Here is a 16,218-nt window from a genome sequence, read left to right as displayed (position 1 = left end):
TCCCAATTCCTCCGCCTCCGCCGCATCTGCTCCCACGATAAGACATTCCACTCCCGCACATCCCAGATGTCCAAGTTCTTCAAGGACCGCAACTTTCCCCCCACAGTGATCGAGAACGCCCTTGACCGCGTCTCCCGTATTTCCCGCAACACATCCCTCACACCACGCCCCCGCCACAACCGCCCCAAGAGGATCCCCCTCGTTCTCACACACCACCCTACCAACCTCCGGATACAACGCATTATCCTCCGACACTTCCGCCATTTACAATCCGACCCCACCACCCAAGACATTTTTCCATTCCCTCCCCTGTCAGCTTTCCGGAGAGACCACTCTCTCCGTGACTCCCTTGTTCGCTCCACACTGCCCTCCAACCCCACCACACCCGGCACCTTCCCCTGCAACCGCAGGAAATGCTACACTTGTCCCCACACCTCCTCCCTCACCCCCATCCCAGGCCCCAAGATGACATTCCACATTAAGCAGAGGTTCACCTGCACATCTGCCAATGTGGTATACTGCATCCACTGTACCCGGTGTGGCTTCCTCTACATTGGGGAAACCAAGCGGAGGCTTGGGGACCGCTTTGCAGAACACCTCCGCTCAGTCCGCAACAAACAACTGCACCTCCCAGTCGCAAACCATTTCCACTCCCCCTCCCATTCTCTAGATGACATGTCCATCATGGGCCTCCTGCAGTGCCACAATGATGCCACCCGAAGGTTGCAGGAACAGCAACTCATATTCCGCCTGGGAACCCTGCAGCCATATGGTATCAATGTGGACTTCACCAGTTTCAAAATCTCCCCTTCCTCCTACTGCATCCCTAAACCAGCCCAGTTCGTCCCCTCCCCCCACTGCACCACACAACCAGCCCAGCTCTTCCCCCCCACCCACTGCATCCCAAAACCAGTCCAAACTGTCTCTGCCTCCCTAACCGTTTCTTCCTCTCACCCATCCCTTCCTCCCACCCCAAGCCGCACCCCCAGCTACCTACTAACCTCATCCCACCTCCTTGACCTGTCCGTCTTCCCTGGACTGACCTATCCCCTCCCTACCTCCCCACCTACACTCTCTCCACCTATCTTCTTTACTCTCCATCTTCGGTCCGCCTCCCCCTCTCTCCCTATTTATTCCAGTTCCCTCCCCCCATCCCCCTCTCTGATGAAGGGTCTAGGCCCGAAACGTCAGCTTTTGTGCTCCTGAGATGCTGCTTGGCCTGCTGTGTTCATCCAGCCTCACATTTTATTATCTTGGAATTCTCCAGCATCTGCAGTTCCCATTATCTCTGAAACCATTGTGTGATGTTGATTTCTGCTCCTCTGCATACCGATGGAATCACATTATAGCCAACACAAGTCCACATTTTTGAAATTGTGTTCCCCTACTTATCAGTCGCATTATCGCCAATTTGCATTGCCAGAACACGCATTATAGCAGAACCGACTGTATATTGGTCTTCATTATAAGTGTCCTTGAGTTCAGAAGTAAGGATGTGTTACTGCAGTTAAACAAGGTCAGACTACACCTGGAATATTGTGCACAGTTTTGATCGTCCGATATTACAGAGGATGTACCTGCCGTGGAGGAAGTGTAGCTGATGTTCACCAGGCTGATATGAGGGGTGGCAGGACTGTCCCATCAGGAGAGATTGGTTTGACTAGACCTGATTTCCTTAGAGTTTAGAAGGAGGAGAGGGGATTCTGATTGAAATGTATAAAATTCTAACAGGGCTGGACAGACTAGATGCAGGGAGGATGTTTCCCCAACTGGGGAGTCTTGAACCAGGGACGCAGTCTCAGGATACAGAGTAGCCATTTAGCACTGAAATGAGGAAACATGAGAATGCTCACTCTGTGGATACACTAGCACATAAGGCCAGGCCACTAAGTATATTCAAGAAAGAGCACTTGTTCTTTGGAGAAGGGAATTCAGCCTGGCCTGTAGTTGACCCAGTCTCTTACTTTGTGGTTGACTCTTTTTACATTCTGAAGTGGTTTGGCAAAGCTAATGTGTTACATAAGCATACATACGTCTGTAGGAATTAGAAAGTTTTTGCTTAAAAAGATGATGGTGGACAATAATTGATGTTTCACCAGCGTGGCCCTCATCCACAGAGTGAAACCACAATTAAATAAAACTAATTGCAGAGCAAAACTTCACCACCTTGCTTCAGATAGCCTTTGTTTACAGTAGCAGTTGTCTCGTGGCTTCACGGTTCCCCATCTCTCAAATGTGTTCATAGAATCTTATGGAGACCCTTGTATCAATAATCTATTGATGTCAGTTAATATCCAGTACTTGTCTCACAACAGCCAGCTTACTCCAAGGAACATCATATCCGGCCTAACTCTGGCCTCTTCCATGCTTACTGTAATACACAGATCCTCAGAGTACTTGATAGGATGAGGAGCTGAGACTCTGGTTTTCTGCCTCCTTTTCCCTCCCAACCACCCTTTTCAATACCAGTGACACCGAAGCCAGTGCATAGGCCTCTTGACTGAGATCACTAAATCAACAGCAACTCTTGTCCGAACGCGCTGAGCAGTCCATTTGCCAAATTAAGCCAGTGACAAGCTGACATTCTGTGAAAGTAGAAGTGGCTCAATGAGCAGGTATCTGTAGAAATTAAATCAAAGTTTAAAAACCACAAATGCTGGAGATCTGAAATAAAAACAGAAAGTGCTGGAAAAACTCAGCAGGTCTGGCAGCATCTGTGAGTTTTGAGTGTGGTATATTTCCTATTGCAGAAGAAGGTGATGCCAGACCTGCTGAGTTTCTCCAGCACTTTGTTTTTATCTCTGTAAGCACTGCCAATCTCAATGTGTCACCTATCCCCTCTCTAGGTTTTGCCAACTTGTATGAAAATGTGGAGGTCTTTCTAAAGCAACAGGGAGTGGACATCTGGCCGTGAGTATTATTTGTTTTATTTAATATTGTACTGTGTAATTACAAATATTTCTTCTTAAATTTCCTTTGGTTCAGTGGGTATCCCGAGCCAGAAGTTCAGATCCCACCTTGGTGACTTGAACCTATAATCCAGGCTGACCATCCCAGTGCAGTACTAAGGGAGTGCTGCATTGTCAGAGGTGCAATTCTTTGGATGAGATTTTAGTCTGAGGCCTTGTCTGGCATCTCAAGTGGACTTGAAAGATTTCACAGCTTCTCATCTGTGAATAGCAGGTATGCTATTCCTGGAATTCTGATTAATATTTATCTTTCTATCAACATCACTGAAGCAGATTATCTGATTATTACTACATCGCTAATTGTAGGAGGTAATGTCAGTTAACGCAGATGATGAAAGTGATTGTGAGGCTTGATAACACTGATGGTTTGGGTTTAATCCTCAGACTGACTAAACTTAGTTTTGCAACCTACCACCTGTACTTGCTTCTTTCCTAATAATGGTGCAGCAGTAGTGTCACTAGTTTAGTAATCCCGACACAGGCGAATGCTCTGGGGAAACACTGAATAGAAATCAAAAGAACTACTGGTGCTGTAAATCAGAAATAAAAACAGAAGTTGCTGGAAAAGGTCTGGCAGCATCTGTAAAGAAAAGAAAAATCAGAGTTAAAGTTTTGGGTCCGGCGACCCTTCCTCATAACCGGTTCTGAGGAAAGTCAGTGGACCCAAAATGTTAACTCTGATTTCTCGCCACAGATGCTGCCAGACCTGCTGAGCTTTTCCAGCAACTTCCATTTCTGTTAGTGCTCTGGGGAGACAGATTCAAACCCCACCATAGCAACTACTGGAAGCGAAGTTCATTTTTAAAAAATCCAAAAATGGCCACGAAACTGTGATTGACTTTTTTTTTCCTGCAAGCACTAATGCCCTTTAGGGAAGGAAATCTGCATTCTTTACCTGGCTCCACACCCACTGCAATGTGGCTGTTTCTTCATGCCCTCTGAAATGGCCAAGTGCGACACTCTCTTCAAGGGCAATTAGGGACAGGCGACACATGCTAGACTTGCCAGTGAATTAATTAAAACAAAATTGTGATACACTTGCATTATTGAACCGCAATCAGTGAGCCTCAGATATTGAGGATTCTATCTGAAGAGACTGGGAATTATTAGAGTTTGCAGCGTGCAATGTTTGCCTCATTTCCTACATAACAACAACTTAAAAATTCCTTCATTGGCTTTAAAGTACTTTGAGACGTCCTGAAAAGGGAAAGGCATTTTAAAACAAAAAGTTTTGCAATCAGGTGCTTAGTCAGGAAGCTGATGAGATAATGATACAAGGAATTAAAACACAATCCAGCCTGTTCAGTACCAGTGAAGTAACTGCATTGACCAGTGAGATGTTGAACTGGGTCCCATTTGCTGATAGATGAAATCTCGTGGCACCACTGCAGGGAGAACAGGCACCACTCAGCCCTCAACAAACACCTAGAAAATAAAAGAATGCAGGTGCTTAATCAGAGAATTGTACAGATTTGACAGAGGCCATTCAGCCCATTGGCCTACACTGACCCATCTGCTGGTTATTCTCACCTTAGCTTCTGCCTCGAAATACTCAATCAAGGTCTATTAGCCCTAAACTGTGCCCACCTCTAACCCTCCACGCCACCTCCATCAAATTTGTTTGTGTGACATATCTAATTGGATACAGGGTAACATGCATTTGTTTCACTTTCAGCTACTCAGTCTCAAGACTCATCTTTAAGCTTGTACTAGTTGGGTTTTCATCATTTATTGGAGCATGTTTAACCTTCCCGGGCCTCCGACTAGCACAGACCCATTTAGATGCTCTCAAGATGACTGCAGACAAGCCTCTCATTCAGTAAGTAGTTCAGCAGAGCCTGAATATTGTTGTGGTGCTTGACAAAATGAAAGCTGTGGTGAGATGTGAATGGAGAAGAGAATGGAGCTGGAAATAACAGAATCACAGGATATTTATGATGCAAAAGGAGGCTATTTCAGCTCATCATCCCTGCGCCTAGTTCCAATTTCCTGCTACTTCCTATATGTCTGCACACTATTTTTATCCGAGTAATCATCCAATGCCGCATTGAATGCCTCACTTGAGCCTACATCCAGCACATTTCCAGGCGGATCCTAGCTATTTGCTCGTCGAAAATGTGATTCCTGACTTCCCCTATGCTTCTTGAGAAGATGATCGCACAATGTTCACCGCCACTCGCGACACCTCAGTTACTGAAGCAGTCCATGTCCGAATGCAACAAGACCCAGACTATTTCCAGGCATGAGCTGAAAAGTGACAAGTAACATTTGTACCACTGAAATGCCAAGTAATGACCATCTCAATATGAGACAATCTAACCACCAGCTCTTAATATTCAGTGGCGTTACGGTCACTTTAAATCTGTGCCTTCTCATTGTTGCTCTTCCTATGAGCAGGAACAGTTTCTCCAGGCCCACTCTACCCAGCATGCTCATGATGGTGAATTGGGCCCATTGTGTGAATTCCTTCTGCAGCTCAGTTCCAGTCTTTTTCAAACTAAATCAGTTTTGGCTCTGGATTAGCATTCTGACTTCTGAAAGAATCAGAAAGTGCAGCCATCTCCTGAGGTAAAAAAAAATCCTCATTCCTGAACTTCACTGGCCCCTACATGCAGCACAAAAAGAGTTGAAATGTTAAACTAGGGACACCAATGACCAGTTTAGCAGATGGGAAGGATTTTGCTCTATAATCGCTCCTGCGCAGCTCCTTGAGATGTTTGACTATATTAAGGATATGGTAAAAATGCAAGCTGTTGTTGTTTAAGCTGCAAACTCTATCCAAAGCTTTAGAATATCTCTCCCCAAATCTCTCTCACTTTGCCTCTGCCTTTTTAAGTTCTTTGGTGCCTTTGTAAGACTGGTTAAGTTTTATTTAATATTGTTGTAGTTGCTGTCTTTTCATTGTTTCTTATTCCTGCCCTTCTCCCAGGATCCTCCTTCAGGCCAACTTCCTGTCTCCCATCATTGTGTTGTTGCTGTGGGTTAAACCCATCACCAGGGACTTTGTGATGAAAACTCCACTTGGAAAAGAGCACATACAGCTGTGAGTGTCCAGCAATGCCTCGCGACATCAGAGCTCCTTCCTGGGTTTCCTATGCTCTGACAAATAACTACTCGTTCACATCAAAACAGTGTTAGCTGCAAATCTCACGGTATTTCTTCAGTGGTGAGCAGTTGATATGTTGGTGTGCAGCAGAATCTGGTCCTTGTTCATAAGACACTGAAAGTTAATGTGCAGAGGGAGCAAGTGATTAGGAAGGCAAGTGGTGTGTTGGCCTTTATTCGAAAGGATTTGTGTCCGAGAGAAAGGATGTCTTGCTGTAACTGTGTGGGCCTTACTGAAACTGCATTAAGTAACCAAACTTCTGCCCAACCTGCACCCCCAAGACATTTGTACTTCCTGTTGTAGGATCAAGGAGAGACCATTCAGCCTCTTAAACCTATTCTATTCTTCAGACAGTTGATGGTAATTTGTTCTCAACTCCATCCATGCACATGATGCTTAATACTGTTACCCAATAAAATCTTACCACTTTGGCTTTGATATTTTCAGTTGACCTTAATAATTTTGGAGAGAGACACTTCCACACTTCCACCACCTTCAGTGTGAAGTAATGTTCCTTGACATTACCTCTGAATGACTTAGTTTAAATTTTAAGTTTCAGCCCCCTTGCTCTCAACTGTCTCCTCCCACCACCCCCAGCTCCCAGCAAAATAGCTTATTCAGAAATGGTCAGAGGTTTGCAGTGGAAGAGAGATCCACTGAGTTCTTTTCGGAGGGAAGAGGACAACTTCTTTAAGGTGGACATCCTTTCGAAGAGGCCTCACAGTGGGGTTATAACTCACTCCGAGATAGTAAGAACTGCCGATGCTGGAGTCAGAGATAACACAGTGTGGAGCTGGAGGAACACAGCAGGCCAGGCAGTGTTAGAGGAGCAGGGAAGTTGACTTTTGGGTCGGGATCCTTCTTCAGAAATGGCCCAAAGCATCAACTTTCCTGCTCCTCTGATGCTGTTCTTACTATCTCCCGGCAGAATATATTGTTTTGTTTTTCTCTCTATCTCATTGTCTCTCTTTCTTACTACTTTAACCTTCTCAATTAAATCTTCTGCCTTCTGAATACTGATCAATAATGTTGTAATTCTGTACTGTTCTCACTTTGGGCTCCCGTGTTCATTTGATGCTGAAGGATGTCAGACACAATGTACAACAGCATGCGTCTGTGGATAATCATCGCCCTCTGCACACTGCGCCTGACCATGACCCGCTACCACCTGCAGGCATATCTGAACCTGGCAGAAAAGTGGGTGGACCTAATGAAGAAGGAAGCTGGAAACATCCCCATGATTGAAATTCAGAGGAAGGTACATTTCAGGAAATATGCGGAATGAGGAAAAAGCTGCAGATGCAGGAAATCTGAAATAAAACCAGACCGTGCTGGAGAAATTCAGCAAGTCTAGCAGCATTTGTGGAGGCAGAAATAGAGATAATGTTTCGAGTCCAAGCCATTTCCAAAGCACAGTCAGATCGGACTTGAAAGGTTGGCTGTGTTCCTCCCACTCCACAGATGCCGCCAGACTCTCTAGGTTTCTCCAGCATTCTCCTGTCTTAATTGAAGAGGATTTATTTGGTCCTGTATGACCCAGTGTGTGTGTTGAATAATAATATAACTTGGGGAGGTGGCGGAGGCGGAGTGGGGGGAGGAATGTGAAACATTCATATCAAACATCCAGGTTAAGTCTTCTAAATTAACTTTTGGTGCCAGAATTTTCTTTACGTTTTCAAAAAAGTCTGTAATCTCAGGAACTACTTGAGAATAGTTAGCTTCCTATTTATACACCGAATGGAATCTAAATAGAGGGAGTGTGTGGTTTTTGTAAAGAAACACATATTCAGAGTTGGAATTGCATAGGGTTATACTTTTGTTCTCAGCCTGCAGTGACTTTGGGATTGTGTCCTGATCCTCTAGCTGTAGTTTATGAATATGTCTTGATCAAGTTGAAGCTCTGATGTTTATGACTGAAGGGATGTTGTTGCCCCCTGCTGCAGGTTTCCCAAGTTTTTTGCTACCTGTGTGTAGTCACTGTACAGTACCTTGGCCCTGTAATCCTGCTTCTGCACTCCACTCTGCTGCTGAAAGTGCTGGGTATGTAACTGACTTAATAGCAGACAACTAATTCTGTGTCTGAAACAAGAACACAGGTTGCTAGAAAAGCTCAGCAGGTCTGGCAGCATCTGTGAAGAGAAATCAGAGTTAACGTTAACTGATTTCTGTTCACATATGCTGCCAGATCTGCTGAGTTTTTTCAGCAATTTCTGTTGTTGCTTCTGATTTACAGCATCCGCAGTTTTTAATTCTATGGTCTCTTATTTTGTATTCAGCAAAGAAGTTCAGTCCCTCAAATTGATCCACCGCTTCTGGAGATGTGAATAAGCAGTAAGCCATTCAGCCCCTCAAGCTTGGTCTACCATTTAATAATATGATGACTGATCTGATTATATTGTCAAATCCACATTCTTGCCTGCCCCCAATAACCTTTCGTTCTTTGCTGAACAAGAATCTATTCATCGCTGCCTTGAAAATATTCAAGAATTCTATTTCCACCCCTTTTCAGGAAGCGAGTTCCAAAGACTCATCACCCTCTGAGAGAAAACAAGTTATTGCCTCATCTCTATTTTAAATGGGCGACATCTGATTTGTAAACAGTGACCTGCCCTTAATTAGATCATTACCGATTTCTAACTTCAATTCCACTAAACCCCCTCCCACTTCTGTTCCATTTCCTTGATACACTACAAAAATTAATCTGTCTTTAACACTTATTTGACCACACCCTCAACAGCAGTTTTGTTGACAGATGAATTCCAGATTCTCTCGCCCCTTTGTTCTGCGTGGAAATGTGTTTCCTGACACGCCTAAACAGCTTTTCTGCAATTGTGTACTTCGACCACCACCATTTTGCTCAGTTTTACTGTTCCCTGAAGGTGCGTTCATTCAGGAGGACATTTGGCTCTGTGAATATGGCCTATTTAGATTGGAGAGACCCATTTTAAATCTGCCTGTGCTGGAGGGAACCACTGGCAATGTCACTGGATTAGTAATCCAGAGGACCAGGCTAGGGCAAGGTGGGCCCATAGATTCAAACCCCACCACAGCAGACAGTGAAATTTGAGTTCAGTTACATAAAACTGGAATAGAGAGCTAGCCTAATGTGGCCATGTAACCATTGTCGATTGTTGTAAAAACCTGCCTGTTTCACTAATGCCTTTTAGGGAATGAAATCTGTCATCCTTACCTAGTCTGTGACTCCAGACCCACAGCAATGTGGTTTACTCTTAGCTGGCCTCTGGGCAACTGCAGATGGCCAGCCACAAATGAATGAATAGTAAAAAATGATAACACACTAAGCACATTGCATTCAGTCAGACCTATCGTGCAGGTGCCTGAAGTGTACACAGCACAGGAAACAGGCATCAGCCTAACAGTCTAACGCTGACACAAACCTCCTCCCGTCCTACTCACCCCATCAGCATGTTCCTTACTCATTCAAGTGAAAGCGAAATATTGACAAATTAGAAAGCTGTAACAAATGCAGAGAATGCTAGAGCAAGTTTAGGTCTGTGGAGAAAGAAACAGAATTAACATTTTGAGTCCAAGATAACAAAGTGTGGAGCTGGATGAACACAGCAGGCCAAGCAGCATCTCAGGAGCACAAAAGCTGACGTTTCGGGCCTAGACCGAAACGTCAGCTTTTGTGCTCCTGAGATGCTGCTTGGCCTGCTGTGTTCGTCCAGCTCCACACTTTGTTATCTTGGGTTCTCCAGCATCTGCAGTTCCCATTATCATGAACATTTTGAGTCCAATGTGATTTGAAGATCTGAAGAAGAGTCAAAGTGGACTCAGAATGTTAACACTCACTCTCTCTCTTTGCCTCCTCTCACAGGTGAAAACAGACCTATGGAGTTGCTCCAGCAATTTTTGTGTTTCTGCCTTTCTCCCTCATCTAGCTTTTCTTTAAGTGCACAATACCAGCAAGAATCACTTGGGCTGAATGGCCTGCTTCAGTTCTGTTGAGTCAGTGCAGCTCATTATGTGTTTGTTGTTTTCAGGTGATTACTCTTGGGGCTGTTACCCAGAAGCCCCTCAAGTGTCTCCGGCTCTGGATGTTCCCTCGGAATTCTCCGGAACAGCCCCCAATGAGGAGGAGCGATATGAAGTGGCTGTCTCTCAGATCAAAGCATTCCTGAGCACAATCTGTCGTGTTTTCACGCCCATGTTTTACCGGGGCATCTTCTCCTTCATCATCTGGTGGTTAGCAGCCTGTCAAGTGGTGACGAACCTGTTTGGCCTTTACTTCCATCAGTACATGGTGACCTCATAGGGAAATGGGGACTGGGATAGGAGAGTGAAGCACATTGAAAAGTATTGAATCTTCTACCATGTTGGAGAACAAGTGAATAACGATGAGTCCACAAAGATTTCCTTTAATGTTCACTTTTCATTATCCACTCCAGCTCCACACGTCTAAATCTTACCCAGCTTTTTTTTGGCCAAATGTGCTGACTTCCACAGAGGACTAGCTGTTTGCAGGCTCGCTGCTGCACGTCTGTGAAGCTGCACAAGATGCAGGGGGAGAGTAGAATAAGCTAGCAGGAGGTAAATTGTTGGTATCCTTTGTCACAAACATTATGGTCGCGTATCTGAAGGGTAGGGATCAGTTAGCTCAGTTGGCTGGACGGCTGTTTTGCAATGCAGAGCAATGTCACTGGGTTCAATTCTGGCACCAGCTGAGGTTACCATGAAGGACTGTCCTTCTTAACCTCTCCCCTCACCTGAGGTGGTGCTTCTCAGGTTAAACACCCACCAGTCATTCTCTCTGTAATGAGAGAGCCACCATATGGTCCTCTGGGACACTGGTAACTGTGTGAAGGACAATTGAGTAGTTTTTAATTTTACATCAATTATTTGCAGTCTATAAATTGGGAAACCTTTCCCAGTGCCCCTTTTCATTCTCCCTGTGCCTTCACTGCCAGAGGGGGAAATGTCCAAATTACTCATAAGCAGAGTTATCTTAGAGTGGAAAGTTGAAAGATGATGTTTAGAAGATCATAGAATCCCCACAGGGTGGAAACAGGCCCTTCGGCCCAACAAGTCCACACTGACTCTCAGAGCATCCCACCCAGACCCATCCTCCGATAACCCACCTAATCTATACATCTCTCAACAGTATGGGCAACTCTCCATGGCCAATCCACCTAGCCTACACATCTTTGGACTGTGGGAGGAAACCCACGCAAACAGAATGTGCAAACTCCACACAGACAGTCCCCAGAGGCTGGAATTGAACCCTGGTCCCTGTCGCTGTGAGGCAGCAGTGCTAATCACTGTGCCACCGTACCACCCTGTACTTTACAATACATCGCTGTGAAGAAATAGAAATGAACATAGGGATGAAAATCCCTGCTGTGGGATGGGGTGCAGCTCACACTGGCGTTTGAAAAAAGATCACAATTTTTCACATTACCAAAATAATTAAGCAAATTGAGAGAGATCTGTTTGTGTTTAAAACCTTTCCAACCCTCCTCTCCCTATCAGGTGCGATGGTCACTTTTACTGATACTGTCATGGACAGATGTAACTGCAGCTGGCAGATTGTAAGGGTGAGGTCAAGTATGCTTTTCCCTCTTATTGGTTCCCTCACCACCTGCCACAGACCCAGTCTAGCAGCTCTGTCCTTTAGGACCCGACCAGCTCGGTCAGTAGCACTGCTGCCGAGCCACTCTTCGTGGTGGACATTGAAATCCCCCACCCAGAGTACACTCTGTGCCCTTGCCATCCTCAGTGCTTCCTCTGAGTGTTGTTCAACACCGAGGAGTACGGATTCATCAGCTGAGGGAGGACGGTGTGTGGTAATCAGCAGGAGGTTTCCTTGTCCATGTTTAACCTGAAGCCATCAGACTTAATGGGGTCCGGAGTCAATGTTGAGGACTCCCAGAGTAACTCCCTCCCAACTGTATACCACTGTGCCACCCCCTCTGCTGGGTCTGTCCTGCCAGTGGGACAGATATATCCAGGAGCAGTGATGGTGCTGAATGGGGCATTGTCTGTAAGGTATGGTTCTGTGAGTATGACTATGTCAGGCTGTTTCTCTCCCAGTTTTGGCACAAGACCCCAGATGTCAGTGAGGAGGACTTTGCAGGGTCAACAGGGCTGTTTCTGCCGTTGTCTTTTGCAGTGCCTAGGTCGCTGCCGGGTGATCCATCAGGTTTCATTTCTTTGAGACTTTGTAGCAATCACAAAAACCGAACAGCTTGCTGGCCCTTTTCAGAGGGCAGTTGAGAGTCAACCACGTTCCTGGGTGTTGGAGTCACATGTAGGCCAGACCAGGTGAGGATGGCAGATTTCCTTTCCTCAAGGGCATTTGTGAACCAGATGGGTTTTTCCTGACAGTTGACAATGATTTCATGGTGATTAGTAGATTCTTAATTCCAGTTTTTTTTAAAAAGGGCATTCAAATTCCACCACCTACCATGGTGGGATTCGAACCGAGGTCCTCAGAACATTAGTTGATTTTCTGGATTAATAGTCAGGAGATAATATCACTAGGCCATTGCCTACCCTTTGTGGAATTTCTACAGTGCAGAAGCAGGCCATTCAGCCATTGAGTCCATACCAACCTGCCGAGGATCATCCCACCCAGACCCACATTTCCCATGGCAAATTCACATAGCCTACTCATCCTTGTACACTATGAAGCAATTTAGCATGGTCACTCTACCTAGCCTGCACATCTTTGGACTGTGGGAGGAAACTGGAAACTGTGGAAATCCACACAGACACGAGGAGAATGTGCGAACGCCACCCAGGCAGTTGCCCGAAGGTGGAATTGAACTGGGTCCCTGGCGCTGTGAGGCAGCAGTGCTGACCACTGAGTCTCCATGCTGCCATGATTAGAATGCCATTGTGAGGTGCTGGCTATTCAAAATGACCAAAAGCATTATGAGGAAGTTATTTTACTGATGAGGAAGTGTTGAAGTCGCCAGTAAGTCTCTGAATGAGGGAATGGCAGAGAGGCGTGATTGCAGCTCATTTTGATCAATTGACAGCAAGCCAGCGTAAGCTGCCTGCCTTCTGAATGGGTGGATATGGAAGTGAAGTCTGAGCTGAAGGTTGTGGTAGCTATTTAAGCATAAAGCATCTTCTGCAGCACCATTCACAATTCTGGGGCATCCAACTTGGCTTTACAATCTACTAAGAAGTTCTGAATTGTGGACAAAGTAAAAAAAGCTGCTGCCACTGTGCACACAGAATATTCCCAAAAATAATGATGTGATGACTATCAAATAATTTGTTCGTTGGTGTCAAGTGAGGGATAGGTATTGTCTGAGGGAAAACTCTCCTGCTCCTTGCCATGGGATCTTTCACATCCCCTCTTCTGAATATTGGCGCCTCCAACAGTGCAACGCTCCCTCAGTAATACAGCAGGAGGGTCAGCTGAGATCTTGTGCTCAGGTTTCTGCATTTGGACTTAAACCCCACAATATTTGGCCTGAAAGGATCCCCAGCACAGAGTTACTCAGGCTGATGGTGAAGATGGAGAGCAGCCCTCATGGTGTTTGGCACGTGAGCAGATGAATCACTAACAAACTCCTCACGTTGCCACCTTTCTTTTGTCATCAACAGATGTAGATATCAGCCATTGCAAAACCAACACGATGTAGTGTTCAAAGCAAAACAATGTGGACACTGGAAATCTGAAATAGAAAGCACTGGAGAAACGCAGCAGGTCTTGCAGCATCTGTAGAGACTAAACTAAAGTTAATATTCCAAGCCAAACTGAATTGAGTTTCTCTCTCAACGTGCTGTCAGACCTGCTGAGTTTCTCCAGTAGTTTCTGTTTAAGTTTTCAGATATTAATCATGTGGCTGATTTTTAGAAAGTGTTTTAAAAACTGAGTTAAAAATGGTGTTTTTGAACCTGTGTATGTATAGTTAGTCTAAAACAAAGAAATGAATTGTCTGTCTTACAGCATGAGATGAAATCACTTTATGAATGTGTTAAATTAGTTGTTACAAAACAATGACCTCTGCTGAAAACATAACTTGTAGGTGCCTGCACTAAACATTACTTTCCATACACTTCATAGCAAAGGGACCTGGTGTCCCCATCAAACACTCCCAGGGCAGGTACAGTACAGGGTTAAATACAGAGTGAAGCTCTATCTACACTGTCCCCCATCAAACACTCCCAGGACAGGTACAGTACAGGGTTAGATACAGAGTGAAGCTCTATCTACACTGTCCCCCATCAAACACTCCCAGGACAGGTACAGTACAAGGTTAGATACAGATTAGAGCTCCAATGATGCTGCCCCCTGATCAAACTGTCCCAGGGAAGGTTCGTCACACGATTAGATTCTAAGCAAAGCTCTCTCTGTGCTGTCTTAACAATGTACATGAACCAGAATTCTGTACTGAGGCAACCCAAACTCGTTTTGTGTTGGACATTTCCTGACGGGAGCTCTATCATAACAGCATCATAAGGTTTTTTATTGTTGAAAAAGTAACTGAAATTGTGACCATTAAATAAGGCATCCTCACCCTGTTTTGTATCAGCCTCCTCCATCTCTCCCTCACGCTTTTCTCATACCATTTACTCCTGCAACCTTTTCTCTTCTCAGCCCTTCTCCACTATTATCCCCACACTCACAACTCCATTTCCCAAATTAAAAGACATGGTCGAGGCAGTTGCCATAATTGTAAATCCTCACACCTCTCACACCCCCTTTTATTGTGGCTAACTGTAAATTGCTTTCAGTTAGGACCCAGAAAACCATCTGATCTAGGTCCCTTGGCGACATTTTTTTGTGTTTCTCCCAGCCTGTGTGCAAAAGACTGACTCCAGCCTTTAATTTGTGTCTGGGGCACATGCTGCTTTAGGGATACTGGCCCCTGCAGACTCCCAGGAGACTCCTAATTCACTGATCTGTCTGATTCCACTCAAATGACTTAATTATTAAGCTGTATGCGTTAAAGGGCCAGTCCATCTCAACCAGATATGAATTAAACACATGAAGCTGGTTTGCTATTCATTTCCTGAAGCCAAATTTCAATCTTCAGACTTAAATATCATTAACATAGTACTGCTGTGCACTGATATGGTAAGTGAGAATGTTGTATTTAGATTTTTTAATCTGCATGTGAAGACGTATTATGATACATGCGTGGGGTTAGGTGGGACTTGAACCCAGACCTTCTGTCCCAGATGTAGGAACATTATGACAGAGCCATAAAAGTATTTGCAGGTCAGAGATAATGGGAACTGCAGATGCTGGAGAATTTTCTGAAGGGTCTAGGCCCGAAATGTCAGCTTTTCTGCTCCTAAGGTGCTGCTTGGCCTGCTGTGTTCATCCAGCTTCACACTTTGTTATCAAAGTATTTGCCGCTGTCGTATTTAACACTCTGGCTAAGAGCATGACGAGAGAGGAGTGGGGCCCAAACAGAATTCCTGCTTCTGATCGCCATCTGGTGTTAGAAAAGATTGTGCACACATCAGGTCAAGATTGGATTGTGTTTGTGCTGTGATGCCTTTACTGTCAAATAGCCTGCTGAAACTCTGACTGCTGAATAGCAATATGTTGAAGGCCTTACCAGAGACCAAAAATGGTGCCTTTGGAAAATAAGCCAGTGCCTTTAAGTGATAATGGGAACTGCAGATGCTGGAGAATCCAAGATAATAAAATGTGAAGCTGGAAGAACACAGCAGGCCCAGCAGCATCTCAGGAGCACAAAAGCTGACGTTTCGGGCCTAGACCCTTCATCAGAGAGGGGGATGGGGTGAGGGTTCTGGAATAAATAGGGAGAGAGGGGGAGGCAGACCGAAGATGGAGAAAGAATATAGGTGGAGAGGAGAGTATAGGTGGGGAGGTAGGGAGGGGATAGGTCAGTCCAGGGAAGACGGACAGGTCAAGGAGGTGGGATGAGGTTAGTAGGTAGGAGATGGAGGTGCGGCTTGGGGTGGGAGGAAGGGATGGGTGAGAGGAAGAACAGGTTAGGGAAGCAGAGACAGGTTGGACTGGTTTTGGGATGCAGTGGGTGGAGGGGAAGAGCTGGGCTGGGGCTGGTTGTTTGGTGCGGTGGGGGGAGGGGATGAACTGGGCTTGTTTAGGGATGCGATGGGGGAAGGGGAGATCTTGAAGCTGGTGAAGTCCACATTGATACCATTGGGCTGCAGGGTTCCCAAGCCGAA

General features: G+C 45.3%; 1 protein-coding gene across 1 annotated transcript in view; it reads left to right on the top strand.

The window, feature by feature from the left end:
* The window catches only part of tmem161a (transmembrane protein 161A), a 34,173-nt gene extending 18,458 nt beyond the window's left edge, over positions 1-15,715 (top strand). Inside the window, exons 7-12 of the mRNA XM_048559844.2 lie at positions 2,847-2,910; positions 4,645-4,788; positions 5,899-6,012; positions 7,159-7,333; positions 8,019-8,115; positions 10,080-15,715. Of these exons, the coding sequence (XP_048415801.1) occupies positions 2,847-2,910; positions 4,645-4,788; positions 5,899-6,012; positions 7,159-7,333; positions 8,019-8,115; positions 10,080-10,351 (866 nt within the window). The 3' untranslated portion in view covers positions 10,352-15,715. The remainder of the gene's footprint in view (positions 1-2,846; positions 2,911-4,644; positions 4,789-5,898; positions 6,013-7,158; positions 7,334-8,018; positions 8,116-10,079) is intronic.
* The last annotated feature ends 503 nt before the right edge of the window (positions 15,716-16,218 follow it).

This window comes from Stegostoma tigrinum, chromosome 30, assembly GCF_030684315.1.
Source record: "Stegostoma tigrinum isolate sSteTig4 chromosome 30, sSteTig4.hap1, whole genome shotgun sequence".
NCBI classification, from domain to species: domain Eukaryota; kingdom Metazoa; phylum Chordata; class Chondrichthyes; order Orectolobiformes; family Stegostomatidae; genus Stegostoma; species Stegostoma tigrinum.
This window is presented reverse-complemented; position numbering and strand designations above follow the sequence as displayed.